Source organism: Heterostelium album (genome assembly GCF_000004825.1).
Source record: "Heterostelium album PN500 unplaced genomic scaffold PPL_scaffold14, whole genome shotgun sequence".
In the NCBI taxonomy this organism is placed as follows: domain Eukaryota; phylum Evosea; class Eumycetozoa; order Acytosteliales; family Acytosteliaceae; genus Heterostelium; species Heterostelium album.
The window spans coordinates 164,310-190,532 of NW_008805076.1; the positions used below are offsets into that span (position 1 = coordinate 164,310).

General features: G+C 30.4%; 13 protein-coding genes across 13 annotated transcripts; 7 read left to right on the plus strand and 6 right to left on the minus strand.

The window, feature by feature from the left end:
• Nucleotides 1-444: 444 nt before the first annotated feature.
• PPL_10438 (RNA-binding protein) lies at nt 445-2,161 on the minus strand (the record flags this gene model as incomplete). Its single annotated transcript, XM_020581213.1, has 3 exons — nt 445-927; nt 1,037-2,067; nt 2,152-2,161. 3 exons carry the CDS (start codon nt 2,159-2,161, stop codon nt 445-447), a joined length of 1,524 nt encoding a protein of 507 aa, XP_020428000.1.
• Nucleotides 2,162-2,753: 592 nt separating this feature from the next.
• On the plus strand, nt 2,754-4,733 carry PPL_10439 (uncharacterized protein; the record flags this gene model as incomplete). The annotated part of the gene is made up of 6 exons (XM_020581214.1): nt 2,754-3,057; nt 3,145-3,339; nt 3,420-3,548; nt 3,636-3,755; nt 3,825-3,954; nt 4,295-4,733. The coding sequence occupies 6 exons, from the start codon at nt 2,754-2,756 to the stop codon at nt 4,731-4,733; spliced, it is 1,317 nt and encodes a 438-aa protein (XP_020428001.1).
• A 419-nt stretch (nt 4,734-5,152) lies between these two features.
• PPL_10440 (RabGAP/TBC domain-containing protein) lies at nt 5,153-6,443 on the minus strand (the record flags this gene model as incomplete). Its single annotated transcript, XM_020581215.1, has 3 exons — nt 5,153-5,680; nt 6,140-6,194; nt 6,277-6,443. 3 exons carry the CDS (start codon nt 6,441-6,443, stop codon nt 5,153-5,155), a joined length of 750 nt encoding a protein of 249 aa, XP_020428002.1.
• Nucleotides 6,444-6,797: 354 nt separating this feature from the next.
• Nucleotides 6,798-8,553, plus strand: PPL_10441 (uncharacterized protein; the record flags this gene model as incomplete). The annotated part of the gene is made up of 5 exons (XM_020581216.1): nt 6,798-6,868; nt 7,305-7,351; nt 7,728-7,770; nt 7,924-8,122; nt 8,248-8,553. The coding sequence occupies 5 exons, from the start codon at nt 6,798-6,800 to the stop codon at nt 8,551-8,553; spliced, it is 666 nt and encodes a 221-aa protein (XP_020428003.1).
• A 352-nt stretch (nt 8,554-8,905) lies between these two features.
• bpnt1 (bisphosphate nucleotidase) lies at nt 8,906-9,976 on the plus strand (the record flags this gene model as incomplete). Its single annotated transcript, XM_020581217.1, has 3 exons — nt 8,906-9,015; nt 9,108-9,831; nt 9,932-9,976. The coding sequence occupies 3 exons, from the start codon at nt 8,906-8,908 to the stop codon at nt 9,974-9,976; spliced, it is 879 nt and encodes a 292-aa protein (XP_020428004.1).
• A 70-nt stretch (nt 9,977-10,046) lies between these two features.
• On the minus strand, nt 10,047-10,604 carry PPL_10443 (uncharacterized protein; the record flags this gene model as incomplete). Its single annotated transcript, XM_020581218.1, has 3 exons — nt 10,047-10,168; nt 10,294-10,381; nt 10,569-10,604. 3 exons carry the CDS (start codon nt 10,602-10,604, stop codon nt 10,047-10,049), a joined length of 246 nt encoding a protein of 81 aa, XP_020428005.1.
• Nucleotides 10,605-11,281: 677 nt separating this feature from the next.
• On the plus strand, nt 11,282-13,966 carry PPL_10444 (leucine-rich repeat-containing protein; the record flags this gene model as incomplete). The annotated part of the gene is given in 3 exon segments (XM_020581219.1): nt 11,282-12,037; nt 12,307-12,531; nt 12,551-13,966. The coding sequence occupies 3 exon segments, from the start codon at nt 11,282-11,284 to the stop codon at nt 13,964-13,966; spliced, it is 2,397 nt and encodes a 798-aa protein (XP_020428006.1).
• Nucleotides 13,967-14,027: 61 nt separating this feature from the next.
• On the minus strand, nt 14,028-15,630 carry PPL_10445 (CaiB/BaiF CoA transferase family protein; the record flags this gene model as incomplete). The annotated part of the gene is made up of 5 exons (XM_020581220.1): nt 14,028-14,053; nt 14,110-14,892; nt 14,974-15,082; nt 15,168-15,263; nt 15,376-15,630. The coding sequence occupies 5 exons, from the start codon at nt 15,628-15,630 to the stop codon at nt 14,028-14,030; spliced, it is 1,269 nt and encodes a 422-aa protein (XP_020428007.1).
• A 357-nt stretch (nt 15,631-15,987) lies between these two features.
• On the minus strand, nt 15,988-16,806 carry PPL_10446 (uncharacterized protein; the record flags this gene model as incomplete). The annotated part of the gene is made up of 3 exons (XM_020581221.1): nt 15,988-16,317; nt 16,387-16,658; nt 16,731-16,806. 3 exons carry the CDS (start codon nt 16,804-16,806, stop codon nt 15,988-15,990), a joined length of 678 nt encoding a protein of 225 aa, XP_020428008.1.
• Nucleotides 16,807-17,557: 751 nt separating this feature from the next.
• On the plus strand, nt 17,558-18,787 carry PPL_10447 (saposin domain-containing protein; the record flags this gene model as incomplete). The annotated part of the gene is made up of 1 exon (XM_020581222.1): nt 17,558-18,787. The coding sequence occupies one exon, from the start codon at nt 17,558-17,560 to the stop codon at nt 18,785-18,787; it is 1,230 nt and encodes a 409-aa protein (XP_020428009.1).
• Nucleotides 18,788-19,033: 246 nt separating this feature from the next.
• On the plus strand, nt 19,034-19,342 carry PPL_10448 (uncharacterized protein; the record flags this gene model as incomplete). The annotated part of the gene is made up of 1 exon (XM_020581223.1): nt 19,034-19,342. The coding sequence occupies one exon, from the start codon at nt 19,034-19,036 to the stop codon at nt 19,340-19,342; it is 309 nt and encodes a 102-aa protein (XP_020428010.1).
• A 131-nt stretch (nt 19,343-19,473) lies between these two features.
• PPL_10449 (uncharacterized protein) lies at nt 19,474-22,516 on the plus strand (the record flags this gene model as incomplete). Its single annotated transcript, XM_020581224.1, has 5 exons — nt 19,474-19,484; nt 19,609-19,668; nt 20,494-20,631; nt 21,723-21,834; nt 22,451-22,516. 5 exons carry the CDS (start codon nt 19,474-19,476, stop codon nt 22,514-22,516), a joined length of 387 nt encoding a protein of 128 aa, XP_020428011.1.
• A 1,310-nt stretch (nt 22,517-23,826) lies between these two features.
• On the minus strand, nt 23,827-26,038 carry PPL_10450 (uncharacterized protein; the record flags this gene model as incomplete). The annotated part of the gene is made up of 2 exons (XM_020581225.1): nt 23,827-25,060; nt 25,143-26,038. 2 exons carry the CDS (start codon nt 26,036-26,038, stop codon nt 23,827-23,829), a joined length of 2,130 nt encoding a protein of 709 aa, XP_020428012.1.
• Nucleotides 26,039-26,223: the final 185 nt, after the last annotated feature.

Here is a 26,223-nt window from a genome sequence, read left to right on the forward strand (position 1 = left end):
AAGAAAACTAAATTATTCATTAAAATTAAAAAAAAAAACCAAAATAGGTTAGTTTTTTAAAATATTTATAAATATAAGAATATATATAATTCTGTCTTACAAATATTTTAAATAAATCTATAATATATTTATCACTTTAATTTCATAATAATAGTATATATCTTTTGAGAATTTTAAGAATGAATTTAATACTCTATAATTTATAAAACAATGAGAAAGAAAATTTTTGTTAAAACTTTACAAAATTTGACAAATTAATATTATATTAATTAAATACTTCTGTTAAATATCGTTCCTAAAGTGTGGGTAACATAACTCTAGAGCAAATAAACTATTTCATGAAAATAGTTCCAAAGAATATCCAAATTAAATATGTTTATAAATGTTAATTGAAAAATAGTTGTCAACAAAATAATTTTTTGTTTTATTTAAATTAATTTTTGTTTAGATCTTTACTGGAGCTGGAATGGTGTAGTTGATCTTTAATTTCTCTAGTTTCGATTTCAAATTCTTTTGTTTGGTGGCAGTACGTGCTAAACGATTGGATTCAGTGTTGCTGTTGCTTGTTGTTGGTGTTTGTTGTGATTGTGTTGTAGTTGTTGTAGTTGTTGTTGTTGATTTAGATGATGATCTTAAAGTTGTGGCTGGTCTCTTGTTTGGTCTAAATGCTCGCTTTGGAACAGAGGTTGAAACTTTACAAATCAATTTCTTCTTGAACATGATGTATCCATCCATTGATTCGGCGGCGATCTTTGCTACCTCCTTATCATCAAACTTTACAAATGCATAGTGCTTCGATTTTTTGGTCTTTGGATTTCTGGCGACCTTTACATTGGTTACATTTCCAAACTGTGAGAAGTACTTTGTCAACTCTTTCTCAAAGAAACCATGTGGTAAATGTCCAATATAAATGATTTTATCTGCTTCCTATAAATTATTTTAATAGTAGATAATATAATAAAAAGTTTGTTAGAATTTATCTTTTTGAAAAATGATTTAATGAATTTGAATGGGAGTGAAATAATAATAAACTTACATGTGGTTCAGAAGTAATTTCAATTTCTTTCTTTGTTGACTTTACTTTTTCAACTTTCTTTGGTTTCTTCTCTGTTGTTGCTGATGTCTTGGAAGCGGCCAACTTGGCAGCAGCTGGAATTTGTTTGGTTGGTTGTTGTTTCTTTTCGATTGGTTTTGGTGTGGTAGTGGTGGTGGTAGTAGTTTCTTCTTTTTGTTTCTTTGGTGTTGGTTGTTTTGTATTTGGTTGTTGCTCAACAGTTGGTTCTGGAGCAGCCTTTCTCTTGTTCTTTCCACTGGAAAGTGGAATGATATCCTCGGATTTAGCGAATGCATCTGCTTTCTTTGGTGTGGTGGTGGTGGTAGTAGTTGCTTGTTTAACTGGTGTTGTGGCGGCAACTGTTTGTTTGACTGGTGTTGTTGTTGCTACTTGTTTAGTTGATTTAACTGGAGTTTGAGCTTTTGGTGGTGGAGTAATTTCTTCTTCATCATCATCACTATCTTCATCACTGAAATCTTCATCACTGAAATCAGCAGAATCGAAATCTTCATCATCTTCGTCGTCGTTGTCACCACCGAATCCGTGGTCAGCTGGATTATATTCCTCGTCATCTTTATCTAAACCAAATTCCTTCTCTAAAGCAGCGATTTCATCGTCGTCCAACTCTTCCAATTCCTCATCGTCGAAATCCTCATCTTCCTCTTCCTCTTGAACAATCTTCTTTACTGGTTGTTTCTTCTTTGATGCTGGTTCCTGTACTGTTTTGCTATTGATGTTCTTCTTTGTTGTGGTTGTGGTTGTAGCTACCTTTTTAGTTGGTGTAGCTGCTTTAGTTGGAGCTGGTGCAGCTGCAACGACTGCGGTGGCAGTCTTCTTCTTCTCGACTGGAGTAGCAACTGGTTTGGCAGCGGCAACAGTCTTCTTTGCAGCTGGAACAGCTGGCGCAGTCTTAGTTGCAACTTTAGCAGCTACAACTGGTTTCTTTTCAGTTGGTGCTGCAGCAACAACAGCCTTTGGTTTGGCGGTAGTTGTAGTTGATTTCTTGACTGTTTCTAAAAATATAAAGTAGATTTAAGAGAGAGGTAACATTAATATCTTATTTACTGATTAATCTTCTCAATATAAAAACAACATACTTGTGGACATTTTAAATATTATTTATATTATATCGAAATCAAATAATTGATATCACAGTCAAAAAATATTAGTAAAAAAAGACGAAAAAAAATCACATTTCTCTCGTCAACCGAAAGAATAAATTGAATTTTTATTTTTTTATTTTTTTGAATTTTTTATTTTCGCTGCACTTTGGTCGATAACGTTATAATAATACTGAAACAAAGTAAAGTACCACAAACATCAACCATATGACTTTTATTTTAAAATAAAACACTCTTAAAAAATATAATAGATTTGAAATTGTTCACATAATTAATATTATAGCAATGAAGATTGATTGATTTGACCACCACAAAGCTGTGTTGTTTCTTTGATTGACAAAAGTCAATATTAAAATTTTTTTTATAAACATTAAATTTATTTGTTTATTTTTTTTTTAATTAAAAATTATCGTGTGTGAAGTTGATTGCTTGATCAAAAAAAAAAAATATCCTTTTTTTTATTTTATTTTTTTCTTTGTATTAATAATTGTTTTCCACATTGTTTCATATTATTTATCATTTTTATATTATTATTTTAAATTATTATCATTTTATATATTACCAATTAATTGATTGAAATGATTAAAAATATAGTTAGAGGATATCAAATCAAAATCAACAACAATCATGTATATAAATCAACAACAATAACAACAACCTTCTCTTCATTAAAAACATCTGTATTATCATCAACATCATTATTTAATCAACAACAACAACAACAATCGAATATTATAAAACTACAGAGATATCAATCGACATCATCATCTTCTTCTGGATCATCGTCGTCATCATCATCATCCTCTAAAAAAGGAAATAATAGCAATGAACATGAACATTTAGATTCTTTAGAAGATTCATTGGTGAATCATAATCAAGAAGGTAAAAATAGAATAAAACCACATGCATATTTATTTAATCAATAATATTATTGTTGTTGTTCTTATTAATAATAATAATATTTTTAAGAATTCCAAAGAGCACCTAGATTCTTTTGGATTGGTGTCGGTGCATTGATTTCAGCGGTTGCCCTTGACATGTATCAGGACTATCTGGCTTTCGACGAGAAGATCATGCTTTCCGACATCGAAAAAATACTCAATAATGATAATCCATTGGAACGCACTGAAGCTCTCTTAAACATTGTAGTAAGAGCTCCAATCTGTAAGTATAATCAAAATAATAACACATTAATTATTGGTATTAACATCAACATCATTATCTTTGTCATTAAATAATAATAGATCATACTATTGAAAAGTTATTCAAAAATGGAATTGTAGATGTTTTGGTAAAATCATTGGATGATAATGATCCAACTGTACAGGCAACTGCTATACGTGCACTTCAAGAATTTATATCAAGAGGTTATGGTATGTAGTAGTAGATGTATTGGTTCAACCCTTTTTGTAAACTACAATTTGTGAATAATTCATTAATTGTTAATGTTATTTCTATAGAGGTATTTGGAGAACAAGCAGTTCAGAAAGGAGCATCTACAATCGTTGCGAAAACAATGTTGCTAAGAGGAATGAATTGTGAAGCTGCAACCAATCTTTGGTTTTCTTTAATGTACATAAGTAAGTAAACAAGTCAATAAATAATACATCCCATAGACATAAAACTAAAAAACAAACTATTTAAATTAGAGAGAAATCAACAACAATTATTAGGCTCAAATGAATTCATATCGAATTTGAATCAATTAGCTCACTCTGATTCATTGTATCTCCAAGAAGTAGCTGTTGAAACATTTAAAATATTGTTTGCAAATCGTATGTAATTAAAAAAAAAAAAAATACAAAACTGGTTTGACATATTAATATTTTATTATATTAATGAATATTCATTTGATAATAATAATAATAATAATAACAGGTGATAACTACACATTGTTACCAAAGATAAGAGGTGTCATAGCACATCTTCGTAAATCAAAGAATGTTCTGATTTCGAATTACTGTGAGCAGTTTCTCGGTGTGTTGAATGGTTCGTTCATTCCACCAATTGGCACACCGGTTTCAAAGCACAAGGAGATGACTGACCACGGTCTGTACAGGCTGCATCTCTCGTACAATGCAATGATGGCACCACTTGCCTATCTCTATTGTTCTTATAGGTGGTCGCGTTACACCAACGACACCATCTACACCAATGCCAAAGGTGTCACCGGTGCCATTGCCCTACTGATTGCAGGCTCGTTGGCATCGATCAGTCTCTATCCACAATATCATACAAAGATGATCGATAATCGTATGCGTGATGAATTAAAGAGATTGGAATCAACTGATCAACAACTACAACAACAACAACAAACAGATATAAATACAGCGACAACAACAACAACAGCAGCGACAACAAAAGCAACAGAAGATTTAACAATGTTTACAAAATTAAAGAGTGCTGCATTTGCACCGGCTTCACTCTTTGTTATCAATCAATTGTTCCCAGTAGTAGGTAATATCGTTCTCATTAAAGGATGGAGAAATTCAAGATTCATATTCCTGCCTGCTGTTGCCCTTTTACTTCCTTATTGTTTGGAGATGAAAGGTCAATAATAACAACAATAATAATAATAACAATATAATAATAGTAATAAATTGAAAATATAAATAATAATAAATTATACTCCAATAAAATGAATGATTTTATATTTTATTTAAACAGAATATGCATATATACACACAAGACAACTTAAGTTTGTTAGTTACTAATCCATTTTCATAAAGACTTAAATGATTCTTGTTTAATTGAAAAAAAAAACAAAAAAAAAAAGTTTCCTGAAAACATAGATTTATATTTAGATATTATTTCCAAAAAATCATTTGGTATATATTTAGTTTATTTGTTGTTCTCTTCTCTTTCTTATAATTGAAAAAATTTGAATGAATATAACTTGCACTTGCAAGTTAAATATGATTGTTGTTAAAAAAAAAAAGGTTGCCTTTTTGGGTTTCTCGAATAGTTTGATTAACTATTAGTTGATTATACATTTTCCACCTCTATCGAAATCCTCTGAATATAGCTCATTGTCCTCTAAAGAATCTATTGAATCTTCATCGTCACTTATAACCAATAGATTTTCTATATCCTCTGAATCTTCATCATCATTATTATTATTATCATGTTGTTGTCGTTGTTGTCGTTGTTGTTGTTTTAAATATTGTTGCTGTTGTTGTTTAATACCATTACTAATATTATTATTTTTAGCTGCGGCGGTATCAGGTGAAATTGTATTGAGAACTAATCCGTCTTCCTGTACAGAGAGAGCAGTGACTTTGTCACGTAGAAACTTTGTGGTTTCGTCGGTGAGTACAACGTCCTTTGCTTGATAGACCAACTCCAATGGATCGATAGTCGGTGTCTTATTCCTAATGGTATCAAAGAATTGCGACAGTCCATCACACAGCAAATATTGTTCCAAAAGTTTCAACAGTGCAATAGATAATCTAAATAAAACTTCAATAGCCATACCATTTGAATTCGATCCCCAAAAGAAATAATCCTAAACAATTAAGAATTACCAATTAGTTGAAAATTATTATAATAATATTTATAATTATTATTTTGATTGTTATTGTTATTTACCCAAACAATTGATATAGATTCAACTGGTAATATATATACAAAGATGGTACTCCACCAAGACTGAATGAACATATACACAGAAACACCGGATGAATGCAGGTGTTTCGATAGAGCAGGAAGGTGTGCTCCCAATTCATTTTCAAAGATCTTCAAGTACGACGGCAGCAGTGTGTTGTTTTTCCTAAAGAAATGTCTCATCTAAAAAATGTCGAAAAAAGTAAAAGCTTAGTTTGTTGTGTTATTATAATGTTTCTAAACTACAATAACTAACCCCATGTTTTTTAATTAATAAATCCATCAACCAAAATGACTGTTCCTCTGTGAAATAACATAGTAATACCAATGCCAGATAATTCATTCCTTGTGTATATCTAACTTCATTATTATAATTTGCATATGCTTTTAAAACGTTATATAAAGATTGTTTACAGCTATGTTTGTTTGATCGATTAAGAATTAGATTAGTATTATTTGAATTGAATTAGATTAGATTGGATCAGTTAGTTTAGTTACTTTTTAAGTTGTTTTGATTTCAATTTCTTTTTGTAGTCTGATGAGGGATAGGTTCTTGCTACGTCGGTTGCAACGTCTGACTCTATTTCCTCGTCGGAGATCTGTAGTTGATTCTGAAAGATGTCTTTATGCTCGGGATTACCCATGAGTTTATCGAGCTCTTGCATCGTTTGCCATACCGACGATCTATATTGATCGGGCAGTGGTAGCTTCTTTGTGAAGTGCTCCTCTATCTTGTTTCTGATCAACATGATCCTTGTCGTAGGTTTCTCTCCATGTGGCCATCTCTCCAGATAGTAATCCCAAGATTGATCATCATCTTTTATCATTTATTATCACACAATTATTACTGTTTATTTTTGAAAAAACTTTAATACTAAATTATATATAAATAGAACACACAATATAAATATATATTACTATTTCTGATAACAAACAAATAAAATAAAATAAAGAATATTGAATATTTCTTAAGTATTATTAATAGAATATATAAATAACTTATAAATAAATAATTAAAAATGAGAATGAATTATATTAGAAAGTTTGCTAAATTAATAAATGATTGGGTAATCACTCTTGCAAACATCAAGTAAAAACAACATGTTGTTACATCATTTTTAACGATCATGTTTTTTTTTTTACTTTTTTTTTTTTTTTTTTTTGTTTATTACTCAAAAATTTAATACTGCGAATTTTCATTCATTACATTGAAATTTAGTATTGATTTGATTTATTTGTTCAACCAAATCACACCACAAACCATCATTCAAATTTTTGATTATCACCATTATCATCACAGAAACGATTATATAGTACTAATCATGTTCATCTAATTAGTGGTATCATCATCATAAATAAATAATAATAGTAAAAGTATCTATTTTTAGTCGTGTTGTTTTATGTTATGTTGTAACTAATTAGATCATTTATATACTACTATAAAATTGGTTTGTTTGTTTGTTTGTTTGTTTGTTTGTTTGTTTGTTTGTTTGTTTGTTTGTTTGTTTGTTGATGTATATAAATAGAATCATTGAATCACTCAATTATTATTTGTTAAAGAATAAAAATCAAAGTAAATTTCAAAAAATTAATATTTTAAAGTTTTAAATCTTTTAATTAATTAAAAGATATACTCTGCTTTTCATTGATCATTGATCACATTCAAAATCGTTATAGTGATGACTAGCTCCAACAATCCTAAATTGGCATAGGATGTCGTTTTTTTTTTCAATCCGATATTCACCAAAATTAATATCTTCCATTCCATTTTTAAAATTTTAAAAAAAAATTAAAAATTTCCTTGCAATTTATGCTAATGATTAATATGATTTGTGTCTGTTTGCTCTTCAATCAATCTATCTATCTATCTATTTATATAATTATAATTAATTTGTAAATAATAACAATAACAATATTAACACAATAATAAATGGCATTATTTAATTTAGTTGATCAAGCTGCATCTTATGGTGCTTATCATCATAATAATGTGTATGTAATTAGTTAGTTAGTTATTATCATATTAGGTTTAATCAACCTATTATTATTATTATTATTATGTTGTTGAATTCAGTAACAATAGCAACAACAATATTTAATAATATATTAATGTAATTACTACCTACCACACCTTTCAATAAATAGAAATAAATTCATTCATATTGTATTTGTACCAGCTATCCTTTATACTGCATTTGTAATGTTGTCGTTTGTCAATGTACCACAGGCAGTTCCTTACTTACAGCAATTGAACCAAATCACAACATTCCTCCCAGTTTCAATCACCACTCCAATTGCACTGTTAATCTCACTCTACTACTGTGTCCTTGATATCAGAGTTGGTGTAAGTTTATTTGATTCTCCAAATACTATTCTATTCTATTCTTTTTTATATATATCTAACAAAATATGGTGTTGGTGGTTATATTATAATATGATGTGTATATGATATGAATGTATTATATATAGGTTGTAGGATTGGCATGGATTATGGCAGCAAACTATTTGGCAGAGTATACAATTTTGCATATGAGCAATGCTTTTATGTTTGCTTTGGGTGTTCACATTGTTTCGTGGGTATTGCAATTCGTAGGACACGGTGTGTTTGAAGGTCGTCGTCCAGCATTGGTCGACAACATCTTCCAAGTGTTCATCGCTCCATTCTTTGTCACCTTGGAGTGCATCTTTTTGTTGGGTCTCATGGGTAAAACTCAAGTCGCCGTTGAGAAACGTATCATTTCCAACATTGCATCAATGTCAAAGAAGACCAAATAAAAAAAAAATAAACATAAAATAGTTTGGAAATAATGATGGTATTTTTATTAATTTGGAAAAAATATTATTCATACAATTTAATATAAATAAATATCTTTTTGAAATTAATTAATAGATGATTATCAAATGAAAAGCTTTCAATGTTGTAATACTAAAAAAAACTACTTAATAAATGAACAGAAATGTTGACCATCTAGCTTGACGACAGATTTTATCTGCATGAATTTGGCACTTTTGCTCAAAAAATTTTCAAAAAAAAACTTTGTAGATCAGTTCATCGAAAACTTGTTGTTGATTTAATTTAGTGATAATAAATTGATCAAAATTATAATTAATAATAAATATAAAAAAAATGAGTATAAATTTGGTAGAGTTAGTATCTGTTTGTTTAGAGCTTGCAGAGCAATCAGGTGATATCATTAGAAATATTTATAGATCTGGATCATTAGATGTAAAATATAAGTAATTATCATAGATTTTGGTTAAAATAGAAAACAAAACATTGGTATTGATTTGTTTAAACATTGAAATTCAAAAAATGAAACAAAAAAAAGAGGTGTAGATGATCCAGTTACTATTGCAGATATCACAGTTCAGAAACATATAGTTGCAGGTCTGAGATGTTATTGGCCAGAGCTAAGAATCATTGGCGAGGAAGAGTTGCAAATCGGTGAAACACCAACTGTTTTACCATCACTCAAACGACTGGCGTCGTACGATGCCATCGAAGTTCCATTGAGCGAGCTGATAGTGTTTATCGATCCTCTCGACGCAACACGTGAATTCACTCTTGGGAACGTTCAGTGTGTGATGACACTGATTGGAATCAGTCGTCGCGGATCACCGATTGCCGGAGTGATTCACCAGCCTTTCGTCGATGTCGCTGGCGATGCCTGTGAGAATGCAGAGCAATGGGTAGGCCGTTCGGTGTATGGCATCGTTGGCATTCCAGTGGTGGGTGTGCGTGACCGTCGTCAACCGGAGGATCGCGACAAGATCATCTTGGCAACGACAGCATCGCACTACAACGAGCAAGTCGATAGAGCAGTCCAACTAATCAAACCAGACAAAGTTATTCGTGCCGGTGGTGCAGGATTCAAAGCACTGATGGTCATTGAGCGACTTGCCGACGTCTATGTATTCCCGACTGTCGGTATGAAGTATTGGGATATCTGTGCGCCACACGCCATTCTCTCTGCGTGTGGAGGTCACCTAACAAATCCAGCCGGTAACAATATCGATTACTCTGATCAAAAGATTGAAAACAAAGATGGTGTAGTAATTTCAATGGGTAATCATCAACATTTCATTAATTTATTAAATAATAAATAATCTTATTGTTTTGTATTTTGTATTTTTAGTATTTTTAAACATAAAGAAAATAAAAGATATCAATGACGCAAAGACAATGAAGAGAAGATGATAATTAATAATTGAGAATATGAGTTTTTTATTGTAATTTAATATGATCAACTAATTTTTGATATTAATATTTAAAGTTCTTTCTTTGATAACATCTCGTAACTTGGGCACGTATCCATTCTATTGTTTGAAGCTGTTCCAAAAGCGATTGAGATGTTCCAGGTAGCAAAACCAGATTCCTTTGGTGATTTGACTTGGTATTAATAAAAACCTAGGAGTGTTGTTTACAAAATCTAGTGGTAATTTGTCAATTTCCAATTGGTCTTTGTCAACAGAGCCAACGCCTACAACAAATCCTACCATGACAGCCCAACTGACAGATGTTGACGGAGCAGAAGATCACACAAAAGGGAGTGCTTGATGCAGAGGTTGGTCCAACAAAATAGATTTTTTGAGACAAGTATGACTTCAATTGTATATCAGGGGAAATATATCACTAACATCTATGAAACCTGTTTCTATTTTCAAAGTATGGAGAAACAATGGAATAACTCGTGAAACTTTTCTAAAAAGTTTGATCTATTTAAAAAGACTCACCAACAACAAAGACTACTCCCTTCAACTCAACTATCGATATCAATTTTGATTTCTACCATTTCAAAATCGGGGTTATGACCATATAGTTCCATTTTAGTGAATTAAAATTAGTTGATCATATTAAACTACCATATTGAATATTCAACTTTTCTAAAAGTTCAAAAGTTTTTATTATAAATCAAATTCTAAAGATAACTTTATTATAAGAGAATATATTGCATTATTACTTTAAAGATCAATCAATCTAATTCAACTTTATTTTAACTTGTTTGTAATAAAACATATAAAACTATGATATAGTTAGCATTTCACAAATTAATTAAATATATTATTATTTATTTTATTTTCTATTTTTTTATTATTTCAAATTCTTTGAAGAACAGAAAATAAAAATGAAAATAGATAAATAAATAAATCACCCTTTTTTTTAAATCTTTTAGATCAAATTATGTAAATTAAAAGATTTTATTTTTTTGAAACTGTTTTTTTTTTTACCACCTTGAATTTTTTACCCACATAAATTTTACCAGACGAAATGTCTGAAAATTAGTTTAATTTTGTGACCATTATAAGGTTGGAAGTGTCATAATAATTAAAAATAAATAGTTTTATTTTTATCATTGCTAATTTTATTTATTATTATTTAATTTTTTGTTTAAAACAACAAATTGTATGTTTCCTTTTATAATATTTTAAAAATAAAATAATAAATAAAAATCAGGAAAAGTTAACAACAAGCATAATATCCAATTATATTAATTATATAATTATGGCAAAAAATGAAGATGTCAACAAGGAAGTTGAACATATAAATAGTAATAATTCAATTATTAATAATAACAATAATAATAGTGATAATAATAATCAACAAAATAATCAAAATACTTTAAAAATAAGTAGATTACCACCACCTTTACCTCCTACATCTAATAACAACAATAGCAATAGCAATAGCAACAACAATAATATTAGTAGTTTAAATAATGTAACAATAACAGTTCAACCACCACCACAACAAACAACCACACAACAACAGCAACAAACAACAACACCTTTGCCACCAATGAGCCAACATCAACAGTTTCAACATTTAGATTTCTATAGTGATGGTGAGAGTGATAGAATGACAAGAGATAACAACAACAGCAATGCATCTGAGCATACCAAAACAAGACCAAGAAGACCATCTTCACCGTTGGCATTCCTAAGATCGCTCTCACCTAAACACAAAGAAAAAGAAAAAGACAAAAAGAAAGAGAAACATCTAAAGTCGCAAATGGAGCAATTATCTGTTTCACCACCAAGAGGCATGGGTGTACATAACTATTACAACCACGAAAGTACACCCTCTACATCTCCAAACATATCATTATCAACAACAATCAATAACAATAACAATAATAATAATAATAGCATAAGTTTAGTTACAAGTTTTAATAATAATAATAATTTAGTAACTAGCACAGGTAATAATAATAATAATAATTTAATAACTAGTAATAGAAAGTTTAGTGGTGCAAGTTTGGTAGATAGCGGAATGAGTAGTGGTGGTTCAAGTTTGATGTCGAGCAATGGCGATAGTAGATTCAATAGTCTACCACATACGGTGATTCTGAGAATTCTAAACTTTTTGGTACAGAGTAGAATCGATGGTGAAAAGTCAGAGATCAAACTAGAGTATCGCTCTCCTCCCATGCCTCACCAAAAGTCTGCTGCTGGCGGCCAGGAATCAAGCTTGTCTTCCAGTGGTCAGCCGCTATCCAACTCACTCCAATCCAGTATCAATAACAACAGTGGTGTAAAGGTCAATCCGAATCAAGATCTTCAAACAATGTCACTGGTCTGCAAGTACTGGGCGAAAGAGATAACACCACAGGTATTCCACCACTTTGTAGTGAAGTCACCGAAGCATCTGAAATCGCTGATACGTCTGGTGTCGAAAGGCATCATCGATGGTGGTCGTCGCTTCAACTTTTACTACGTAGCGATGATTCTCGACAAGTCGTCATCGTTCCAAAAGTTTATCAATATTCTCAAGCATACAATGCCAGACCGTCTTCCCGACAAGTTCTACAAGGCAACCTCAAAACCGATAATGACAAACGTCTTCTCCAAGTCGCTGTTTACTTCGTTCTTTGACAATTGCTCGACGATGGAGTATTTCCGTTTCTATCAACGTTGGGTATCGCCAGACAATTTCGAGGCGATCGGTCACGCTCTCCGTACGAATCACTCGATCACTCATATTTCGTTTAGAAACAACAATCTGGACGACGAGTTTGTCGTCGATATCATCCAGGCACTCCACGAGAATAACACCATTCAGATTCTGGATTTCCGTCTCAATAAACTCGGTAACCAAACGGCTATCAGTCTGGCCGGTGCACTCCTAAAGAATCGGTCGTTGACCTGTGTCGATTTGTTCTACAATGCCATTGGACCGGAGGGTGGTGTTGCCATTGCCAATTCCTTGCGTACCAACCGTACCCTGCGTAAACTCTACTTGGGATGGAATCATATCAATGGACAGACCGCTTCCATACTCTCGGAATCACTCAAAGTCAACAACGTCATCGAGAGCATCTATCTCGATCGTATCGATGACCATTCCGGTTCGCTGCTGGCCGAGTCACTGGCGGTCAATACCTCTGTGACAGAGCTGAACCTTGCCGATTGCCAACTGAAACAATTCACAGCCAAAGCACTGGGTAGTGCTTTCAAGGTGAACAAATCACTTGCCGATCTCAACTTTAGATGTAACCAGCTTGGTGCCGACCTCAAGGATATCTCACAGTCGCTCAGCGTCAACCATACTCTGACCAGAATCAACTTGTCCGACAACAGAATCAACGATGAATCTGGCAGACTCTTGGCAGAGTCACTCAAGACAAACCACTCGATTACCTCACTCTCACTGTCACTCAACCAACTCGGTAATAAATTCGCAGATGAAATGGGAGTAGCGCTATTAGAAAACACTACATTGAAACTCCTCGATCTCTCTAACAATCAAATAGAGTTTACCGGTGCACAACATATTGCCAATGCACTGGCGTCCAACAGCACATTGAAACTGTTGAATCTCTGTCAGAACAGTCTCAGCTCCAAGTTTGGTCCTCTCATTGCTTATTCACTCACTCAGAACAAATCGTTGACACATCTCGAGCTTGCTTATGTCGGAATCGGTAGTGCCGGTGCAGTCTCTCTGGCCAAAGCAGTCAAAGACAACATCCACCTGCGAAAGTTGAATCTCAGCGAAAATCAAATCGGCGACGACGGTGCACTTGCTTTTGCCGATGCAATCAAATCGAATCAGTTCCTCTACGTCTTGGATTTAAGTTACAACAATTTCACCTATCGAGTCAAAGAAGTCTTTGAAAAGATACAAGAACAAAACAATACTTTACAATTCTCAATTTCATCTGTACCTCTACATTGGAAATTCCAACTATAAATAAAATATCTGTTATTTTTAGTTTATTATCTTTGTATCTCTTAGTCGTTTGATTTCCAGCTCAGAGAATCCCAAACGCTCCATCACCTCGTCGGTATGTTGTCCGAGCGTTGGTGGTGGTGTTGTTTCAGTGTGAATCTTACTCTCACTGAAATGTATTGGACAACCAACAACCTTTAGTTTATCAAGTTCATACACTTTGTTTTGAGGAGTTGTCTTTTGTTTGTTCAAAGTGGTTGGTGTTGGTGTAGGTTGTTCAGATAGATCCAATTCCCATACCATGTTTCTATGTTGAATCTGAGGATGTGAATAGACTTCCGAGAGTTGATTGATAGGTGAACATGGGACATTTGCTTTGCCAAGAAGATCGATCCACTCTTTGGTTGTTCTCATCATTGATCGCGCATTCAAATGTTCAAGCAGCTCTTGTCTGTTGGCAACACGCTTTGCGTTACTAGAGAATCGAGCGTCGCCACTAATCGATCTGTCGACACCAAGGGTATTACAAAGTGAATGAAATTGTGAATCGTTGCCAACAGCAACAACGTAGAATCCATCCGATGACTTTAGTGAATCGTACGGAGAGATACTTGGATGTGAATTACCGATTCTCTTTGGGTTGACGCCCGTAACCAGGTAGTTGGATGCCTGATTAGCCAGGAAAGTAGCTTGAACATCCAGCAGACTTACATCGATATGCTGTCCACGATTTGTTTGGTTTCTAAGATGTAGTGCTGCCTGTATAGCAACGTTCGAGTACATTCCAGTCATCATATCGACAATTGCAACGCCACACTTCATCGGTTCACTCTCAGTTCCTGTTATACTCATCAAACCACCCATCGCTTGAATTGCAAAGTCGTAACCAGGCAAATTTGCAAACGGTCCATTCTGACCAAATCCAGTAATAGAACAATAAATGATTCCTTCAAATTATTATTATTATATTAATATCAATTACTATCATCATTATTAACCTAACTAATATTAATTGGTTGATATCATACTTGGATTGATTGAAGAAATAGATTTATAATCTAGATTATATTTTTCCAAACCACCAACTTTAAAATTTTCCAATAAAACATCACACTCTTTTGATAATTCGTGAATAATCTAATAATAATAATAATTTGTTTGTTTTTAGAATTCTAGCAATAATAATGATGATGATTTAATAAATAAGATAGATATAGTTTACCTTTTGACCTTCAGGTTTAGAGAAATCAACTGCAATTGATTTCTTATTTCTATTTGTGCAACTAAAGTAAGCTGTATTTATGTTACCTTTTGGATCCTTTAATAAGAAGTAGAAAAACAAGATGGTTAGAGGATATTTTAAGTTTTAAATCAACATTTATCATCAAATATCATGTTTGTTTGTTGTTTGTTGTTTCATTCATTCATACTTTATAAAAAGGAGGACCCCATTCTCTTGTATCATCACCTTGTATCGATTCTACTTTGATAACATCTGCACCAAGATCACCTAACAACTGTGAAGACCATGGACCTGCTAACACACGACTCAAATCTAAAACTTTAAATCCTTCAAGTGGTTTTATTGAAGTAGCATTACTACTACTACGACTACAATATCTATTATTTAATGATAATTTATAATTATAAGAACTATATAGTTTTCTAGTTTTTGTAATAAACATTTGTTACTCTATTAATATTATTATTATTATTACAATCGTTTTTTAAAATAATATAATTAAATAATCGATTGATAGATTTTTTTTAATCTATCAATTATCTCACAACAGTGGGTGTTGTGTTACCCAAAAAAATGTCTTTCATTGTTTAAAAAATCTGCAGATAATTCATTATCTGCCAACTCATCTCACCACCAGGACGATCTAAAAAAAATCTTTTTGAACAATGATATTTAAATATTTATTTAAATAATATATATTATAAAGAATGAAATTAAAATTCAATTTTTTTATTTAAATTATATATTTAAATTAAAATTGCAAATTAATGTAGAGTTTGGTTGTTTGTTTTGTTTTAGATTATAATAATAGATATTGACTCTCTTTTAAAGGATAATCTATTTTATCAGAGAATGTTGAGAATAACATTGAAAGGATGGTCGATAGAAAAGTTAGACCTGTTGAAATACATATACAAATCCAACCTGTAGTCGGATGCCAAATATGTTGTTTGTTATTTCCAAAAAAGTGATAGTGATGCTCTTCATCACAGATTGCATCATTGCTGCCACTATTACTACTTGAATGTCCATCGGGATCGATATATCCATGATCTATACAATCTCTTCTCAAACTTTTTGGTATACCAACAAATATAAAAGTTGAAAGAAAACAAAAGAAACAAATTACCTAAATAAAATAAAAAAATATTAATCAAAAAATAAATAATAATGTAACAATATAGTTATTATTACTTACCATTGGTGTATATTTTGTAAGGGTAGTTAATAATTTACTTTGTTGTACTTTTTCATGGTAGATACATAATAGCACCAATACCATTCCAAATGCTGTGAATACCCAGGCAATTATAGCAAAAGAAATCGAAGCTTCAAAGAGTTGCATTGTATATTTATTGGTAGAGTCCCAACCTTGATAATAAGTTTCATCTTTTGTTATATTCTTAATCCAATCATATTTATAATATAATTGTACATTTGTAGATTTCTCTTTAAAAGTCCACCAATATGCTATCCAAAAAAAAAATAAAAATTATTAATATCTTTTTTAAAAATAATATAAATAGTTTTTTAAAATCTTACTTGAAAGTGATACAATTAATAATATAAATGATATAAATAATGTTACCAATACAGAAATATTTACTTTTTGTTCCATTTCTTTGAATTTTTTTATCTTTTCAGAGTTTAATATAACAAAAATTTTATTTTACAACTAAATTAATTTATAGGATATCCCTAACTTTGAGTTATCGATTCTTTATTCTCTGGGATTAGTTACCGCATCTCCATGACATTTATATTTATACTTAATTAAGCTTAAATGTCAATATACAATTCAATTTAAAAAAGGGGTTACATATAAATTTTGATCATATTGTCTAAAATTTTGGCAAAATCAATATTTTTTTTTTTTTTACAGTTACAATCGTTCTTTGGGTTGTATTAGAACCACAACCAAAAAGATCCACCGAAATATTCTTTTAATATTACTAACCAGGGATATTAAAAAGTTAGATCAAGAAACCTATTTTGAATTTTCAAAGAGGTATGAATATCTATAAATATAACTCTTAAAATTGTTGTTTTTATAAATTTTAAGAATTCATTCATTTATTTACTTTACGAATTACTTTCTTACACACATATTTGACAATGAATTATAAAAAAAAAAAAAGGGTGTTATATATTAATTAATTACTAATCACCCCATTAAAAAGACAATCAATCAGTGTTGTGGGTGTGTGAAAGCTTTTTTAGTCCGATTTAAATCAGTACTTTTTATTTATATTTTGCGAAAGTTTTTTTTTTTTCCTTTTTGTTTTTTATTTATTTTAAATGATCAATGATTGTTTATAATAATAATAATAGATTATTTTTATAAATAAATACAACAACAACTTTTAAAAATGTATAGTTTAAAAAAGAATAAATTTGTAGTTTTATTGTTATTATTTGTATTATTAGTAGATTGTGGTGTTTATTCGGTTAGTGTTAAACAAAGAGAGAGCAAAGAGAACAAAGAGAACAAAGAGAATAAAGATGATAAAGTCGAACTTTGTAAATTTCTAGTTGGATATATTAAGGGTCTTGACAATTCAGAGGATGGCAAAGTCATTGAACGTCAACAGATCAAACAGGAACTCAATGAAGTCTGTCACTTCATGCCAGATCAAATGAGTGAAGTTTGTTATAACATGTTATCGAAATCCGACTTTTCGATAGTTGAAGACATTCTAGATAGAAAGTTATCGTCCAATGACATTTGTGATAATAGTGATAAATCATTAAAAATTAAACAACCACAACAACAAAAACCACAACTACCAAAAAAACCAAAACAACAACAACATCAAATTATAAATAGAATTTCAACAGATAGATTGGAATGTAATCTTTGTAATTTCTTGGTCAGTCAAATAGAAGGATATATTCAGAAGAATCAAACCGAAGAGGAGATCATTGCTGATCTCGAACAGAGTTGTAATATTCTTGGATCAATGTCCACCGATTGCAAAGAGCTGGTAGCCGACTACATGCCCGAGGCAATCAAAAGAATAATGAATAAAGAGAGTCCAGATGTTGTTTGTACTGAAATTGGAATTTGTACACCAACAACTACTACCACAACAACTAGCAGTTCTTCAACTACAGGCGGATCCAACCCAACATCCAAGTCACACTCTGGATTCGAGTGTCCATCATGTGAATACCTGGCAGGTCAAGTCATCACCTACTTAAAAGAGAATCAATCGATATCGACAATGCTACAGGAGTTGAATACCGATTGTCAGGTTTTCAGAGATCAATCTTGGATTCATATCTGTCAAAAAGTTGTTGCTGAACACGGAGAAGAGTTGATTAGAGATGTAAGAATTTCCAAAAGTCCGTCAGAGGCGTGTAAAATGGTAGGAATATGTGGTTCAACAACTTCATCATCATCGTCATCGTCGTCATCCTCGACATCCAACAGCGGATATAGTAGTGGTGGTTCGACAGCAACTTCAGGAACTTCAGGTACATCCGCCTCTGGAAGCGGTGGTGGATATCTCTCCGGAAGTGGTAGTAGTGGAAGCAGCAACAGTGCAAGTTCAGGTGACAGTGGAACTGGTTATGCCTATCGCATGACCATCAACTAAAAACCAATCATTTTAAAACTCCACCCCCTATTACAAAAATTATTTTATTGTAATAAATAAAATACATTAATTTATATCATTATCAAAGATCCAATCTTTTTGAACATAAACCATGAATCATTATTTTCATTCTGGATTAATTAATTAAAATACTTGCTTCAAATCTTTTTATTGAATTACTTTGAAGGTTTATTTTAGACAAATTAAGACCCTTGTTGAATATTAACATAAAATTTCCTTTGGACAATGAATCAATATCTTGATTGTACAGGCAACTATAATACAGCCAATAATGATTTCAACGGTGAATCAATTTTAAAGGATGTTTCAAATGGTTTAAATGTTGTTACTGTTGATCAAGTAACAGGAGACTCATATGAAGATAATTTTAACACTGCCAATGATGACAAAGAATGGAATAGATTCCTTCTTTTCATCCAATCATTGAAAGTTTGTACTTTTGTTTTGATATCCGTCCAAGATTCAATTGGAGATATTAATAACACTTCAGAAAGTCGCACCCCACTTATTTCAGTTTTTACAAATTTGGAATAATAAAAAAATAAAAAAAAAATGTGAAAAAAAATTTGAAAAAACAAAACTGAGATTCTTGCAAGGGGGTTCAAAAGTACCTGCTATGTTTACCTATATTTGGTGCTTTATTTTCAATTATTTTTATAAAAAACATGCCAACAATGTGTGAAATAGGGGTTTAAATCATTTTTTTAGACTTACGAGTCCCCGGAGTGAAGCAATCTCAAAAAGATAATAAGAATCGCATTCTCTTTGATTGGTGCAACTAGGTGTATCTATTTTGTAAGTTCATTGGGATCAGCATTTGAACAATACAGTGTTAATGGTCAAGTTTGTGTTTCATCTTGGTAACTTCCTTCAATTCTTGATGGAACTTAAAAATATGGAGAAACAACGTTATATACTGAGCAGAGTATATTTACAATTCCATCATTTAATAACCCTTAATTAATAAAAAAGCTAATAAAAGTATAAATTTTAATGTATTTTTAAAAAAAAAGAATTAAATTAAATTCTTAAGATATTGAAAAAATTATTAAAAAAAACATTTTTAATTTCTCCTACAATGTTTCAAAATTTTTTATAGGTGTGATCAAAAATGGATCTTCCCAATAATTATTTATAAATAAGTTTTTAAATCTAAAATATATCACTATTTATTTATGTTTTTAATATTATTAAATAATCTATTTTGTATTAAGATAGTTCTTTGAATATAAAATTTTTTTAATTTTAAATTGATTTTGTGAATACAATTAAGGTTTCAAAATTATAAATAAATTTTAGAATTAAATTTATAGGGGTATTTTGTTTTAATATTAGTAAATGAAACTAATTTTTTTTTGATTTAAATAAGGATTCTATTGGAATTGATCGTGATACAATAGAAGAAAGATTGAATTATAATAAAACCTAAAATAAAAATTGGGTTATATAATTAAAAAAGTCTGAAATAAATCTATTTCTCTCCTTTAAATACAAAGAATTTTGATCATTTTAAGAATCAAATCAATTGAATCAAAAAAATAAATAAGAATTGGAATTCAAATATTATATATATAAATTTTGAAAATGTTGCACAGTAAGTAGTTTTTTAACTCCTTTTTCTCAAATTTTGAAAGTTTATTTATTAAATAAATTTTAAAAGAAAATCTTGAAAACCTTAATTTTAGTAGTGTATCGTCTTTGGCTATAGAAACTATTAATATCAATAGTTCTCAGAGTTCAGTAACTCAACAAAGTACCAATGAAACAACTATATTTGGAAAGCCTTGGGCTCGACAGGAACACCCAAAGGGATGTTCGATAATGTAATATTTAAATTAAATAATTATTTTTATTTAATCATTAACCAATAAAAAACAGTTTATTTATAAAAAAACCTAAAAGCTTGTATGATCATGTCCAATCGGGTATTTAATTGTTTTTAAAATTTTTAATGATAATTCTACTTAATTTACTTCTTGATAAGTTTATTTTTGGTCTACCATACTCCTCCCCATCCTCTATAGACTAACTTTTCTTAAGAATTAGTAATTTTATGAAAGAAAGAACCATATTGGTAAAATTGTCATTGATAGTTCAAATATTCAACAATCGATTCCCAAATAACCTTAACAAAAAAATTAATAATTATTATCAAGAAATATAGAGTTAAAGTCCTTCTACATTTAAAATACAATTTGATTACTTGATATCCACAATATCTTCATGTTTTGAAATATAAGAGTTTTATTTTGAACCTAGGTTTATATTCTCATGTAGAGTAAAATTGTTTTTTAATTTTCTACATATCGGTTTTTTTATTAATTCAATTATTTATTTTAAAAGTTTGTTTATTAGAATAAGTATTTCACCCAAAAAACTGATCCAGTATGTGTTGTTTACTTTTTAAAATAGTGTAGTGAAAGAAAACACTAAAATAAGAATAACAAATGGAAATGAAACATATTTCTTATAAATTATATTTTAAAATCCTAGACCCAAACCTTTTTTTATTTCTTTTTTAAGTTTAATTTTTTTATTCTAAAAATCTCATTCAGATACATCACAATCACCAATTTGGCTGCACCCACAAAACTTTTATTATTTCAAATAAATAAAATATATCGAAAAAATTTTATTGACTCCTGTCTATACCTTTTTCTTTGGTATGAAAGGATTTCTTATTATAAAAAGGAAACATTTTGAACTTTTTTAAGAATCATTTCAATCAAAACTTATTGAAAATTCATTTAATTATATAAATATTATTTATTATTGAATTATATAGATATTTATTTTAAAAACTTTCTAAAATGTTGCACAGTAAGTAAAAAAAATAATTGAAACAAATATTTTAAAAAATAGGATATTAATTAAATTTTTGATAAAAAGAAAATCTGGAAAACCTTAATTTTAGTGGTGTATCATCTTTAACCAAAGAAACTATCAATGTCAATAATTCACAAAGTGCAGCTGCTCAACAAAGTACTAACAGAACGGCTGGATTTCATTCAGAAGAGTGGACATGTGTAATAATGTAATAAAAAAATAGCAATTTAATTAAAATTAAAATGTTAGAATAAAAACCAAAGTTAAACCGAACATATTAATTAAAAATAAAGAAGAGTTGTAAATTTAAGAATAATAATCAATTTTCTCTTATTATTAAGAACTTTTTTATTATGATGATTTTAACTTTTAAGAATCAAATCAAATCAAATCAAATAAAAAGGAATAATAAAAAAATGTGTTTTTTCATTTTATAGGTTGTGTTTTTATTTCCTTTTTTGAATTTTATCACTATTTTGCCAACACACACACTAAAGATGTTCAAAATTTTTTGATTTTTTGGGGAGGGATAAAATGAAAATACACAAATCAAATAATTGATTATATAGTATTTTTCTATACTTTTAACTTTAATTTGTTTAACCCTCAAAAAAAAAACATAAATTTAGTTCCCCCAAAAAATTGATTCACAGGTTTTTGTTCATGTGTTCAAATAAAACTTACCCCAAAAATTAGAAAAAAATAACACTCTATATATTTTTCTTAATTTATTACCTGATTTGAATAATTGTGTTCCTAATTTATTTGAATCATGATTGAATCTTGAATATTAAAAAAGTTAAATTGTAAAAATAGTATTCTACTATAATCATTGAGATCTCAATCACCAATTTTGCCCAAAAACCTGATAATTTCAATTAAATTTTATATATAACTTTTTATTGAAACTAATTTATCCTGTTTTATTTATTATAAATAGGATGAATTTTGAACATTTATTAGAATCAGATCAAATAAAAAAAGAAAATAAAGAATATAAATTCAACTAAAAGATATTATTTTAAAAACTTTTGAAATGTTGCACAGTAAGTAGTGGAATCACTTTTACTAAAATAACTTTATTAATTAAATTTTTTTCAAAATTTAAAGAAAATCTAGAAAATCTTAATATGAACAGTGTTTCATCTTTAACCAAAGAAACAATCAAAGTTAACAGTTCACAAAGTGCTGCTACTCAACAAAGTACCAATGGTTTAACTTATAGTATGGCTGATGATTGGTGGGCATATTTGAATAAACCTCAAGGAGACTGCACAATATTGTAATAATTTTAAATTACAATTTATTAAATAAAAATTTTTATTTAATCAACAAACAATAAATAAATATTTATGTTTAAATTTTAAAAATCGTAGTCTATTGACAAAATTCAATATAATTTATGATTTTTTTTTTTACAATTTCTTAAATAATCTTTTATAGGAAACATTCATTCAACTTCTAGAGTGAAAAACCCTTCTAATTATATAAAAAACAAATTATTTTAAAGATTCTATCTTTAAATTATAAACAGATCAGAATGTTAAAATGACCTCCCTTAAAAAACTAAAAATAATTTTAAAAGAGAAGTTTATTGGATGATGAAAATAGAATCTTGAAAATAGCAAGTTTAATTTAGAATTTAATCTAGATTTAATTTAAATTTATTGAAATCAATGTATCCTATTTTTTATGATTATAAATACATACATTTTGAACTTTTTAAAAATCATATAAAAACAATTAAAAAGAAATATTCAAATTGATAGATATTTAAACTTTTGAAAATGTTGCTTGGTAAGTATAACAGATTTTCTTTAAATTTTAAAAAAAATCTAATTAAAAAATTTAAAGAAAATCTTGAAAATCTTAATTTAAATAGTTCAAAAGAAACTATCAATTTAAATAGTTCATAAGGGTCAAAGTACTAACGGAACAACTGTACTCCCAATCCAGTATTGGACTAAAGATCAATGGGAAAAATACGGAACATTTGGTAACCAATACCTATATAGTAAAAGTTCCTGTGTAATATTATAATATTTCATTTTAATTAAAAATTATGAAAGAATTAACTTTATTAGTATTTTTTTTGTTCAAATTAATAACAAGAATTCTAATTTTTTACAGTGGTTGGGAAACGTCTATAAAATATATCAAAATCATTAAAGATATTATTTATTTAATTTCATTTAATTGATTATTAGTTCGAATATATCATAGAGTACTGCAGATGAGAAGTAAACTAGCACAATATAACGTAGTTTGAATATATAGTTGTGAAGAGGAAGAGGAATCGGGAAGTGAGAGTATGCCTTTCGTGAGAAATTCAGCATGAGCACTGCAAAGAGTCCAGCCTGTAGGTTGAGACCCAGAGATGCACCAGATTCAAGCATCATAAGGAATCCCTTTGGATTACAGAGTGCAACCGTTAAGATGAACCCAAATGCAAATATATAGAATACGAATTCACGAATTGGATATTTAACATTGGTCGAACCGACATTGTCCACCGACTGTACCTCCTTTGCATCGATTTGATTGTTTACCCAGTCAATCTTTCTCTGTATGGCATTACCAATAGTACAAAGAAATCCTGGTAATCTATTTGGTTTCGATCCATTATATCCTTGTTGTTGGTGTTGTTGGTGTTGTATTTCTTGTTGTTGATCATCATCGACTTCAATACGATTGTTAAATGATTGTTCATCTTCCTGTTGTTGTTTCTGTTTATTTTGCAATGATTTAGATCGCCAGGAAACAGAGAATCCGTCGAGTGTCTGTTTGTAACCAGTTCCCACTGTGATGTAGCTAATGGTGATAGAGATGACAATAAAGATATCGACAGCCCACGCAATCCAGAGATACTGCGGGTAGTAATCGTGAATCACCTTCATCAATGGGATCGTTGCAATCTGTGAATTCTTACCGGCATCGTAGAGATTCGGTGCTTTCGGATTAGTGGCGTCAGGCATCTGTGGAATGATACGCAACAAGAACCAACACCAACAAATATTCAACAGGAACACAGTGGTCAGTGCAGAGAAAACCGTTGCATAGCACTTGTACATCTCACGGCGTGAGAATATTATCTTTGGGAATACAACGGGAATCACACCGGACGCTCCACCAAGGGCAACCGTAGAGATCAAAAAAGATCGACCAACATACGCCCAATCATTGGATATTTCGAGTCGAACGTGATTAGCTACGACACCAGTAATCAACACAATGGCAATTAGCAAAGTACCCTTTCCAAACGTAAAGAATGTAATGATATGCTGTAGAGAAGACGATCCAAAGATAACAATCAAAGTGAACACAACAATCGTAGGTAATATAAAATAGTTTTGTTGTTCTTCACTAACTATTAATTTACTATATGCCATGGCTGCTGCCAAACCATAACTAATCAAAATAGCAGTACTAGTAAAGAGTTGAGTTGATGTTAGTTTTTAATCGAATCTATCAAACATATCGATATTCAAATTCAAATCCAACTACTTACAAATGTAATACTACAGAAAATATAAATACTCTATGTGCTGCGGTACCAAGGAATTTCAAACCAAGATAATGAAGATTCGGAGTGACTTGAGCTACGGAACCATTGGCGGCTTGAACAGATTGTGATTGATTTAAATCTATCTTTTCGAAATCTTGACTTTCACCAAGATGATTATCATGATGATGCATTCCCGTTAGAATTATACCTTGAGCATGCTGCTCTTCGTATTCTTCTTCCTCTGTATTGGGTTGCTCACCTAATCCACCGATATACATAGATTCTTCAGTGGATTGTGCTGCATCCTCACCAGTGTTGTTCATTGCCGATGAAGAGGATGTCGAAGATGGCGATCGTTTACGTCTGATACTACCGCTGCTTCCGCTACTTCCAGGACTGGCAAGTGGAGAATGATCACTACCGTTACTGTTGCTGATACCGTTGCTAATACTGATACCACGAGATGTGTTCAATCCGATAATCGATGGATTTTCACCTCTGATAATGGCATAGCATCGTTGGAGTATCTCAATGACAAAGAACAGCGACAACACCTGCATAACATAGCACAGCGTATAAGACCCCAGAAACGGAGTGAATCCCGACTGTGACAGCTTAACGGGTAGTCCGAGAATACCCATTCCTAGGACACTGGCAATCACAATGAAAAAGAGATAGGCAAGCACTAAGATTGGTGTTTTCTCAGAGTCATCGTCGAATAGCTCATCTCCATGTTGTGGTTGTTGTTGCTGCTGCTGTTGCTCTTGTTGTTGTTGTTTCTTTTGATGTTGATGCAGCTGCTCTTCGATATCAACACTCAGTCGCACTTGATCGTAGGTGTTGGCACCACCAGCACCACTTATATATTTATCATAATTAGTCTTTAGCCATTTAAGCATTGTTGATTTAAACTGATCTGGTTTATTGATTATCACAATCTTTCTTTCTTTTTCTCTATCTCTATCTCTCTATTCTTTCTCTTTTACTTTTTCTTTTCGTAAGTATTTATTAAGATGAATTATAAAACTTAACATAAAATATATATAGTAATATTATATTTAATTAAACACAATCCTTTACTTTA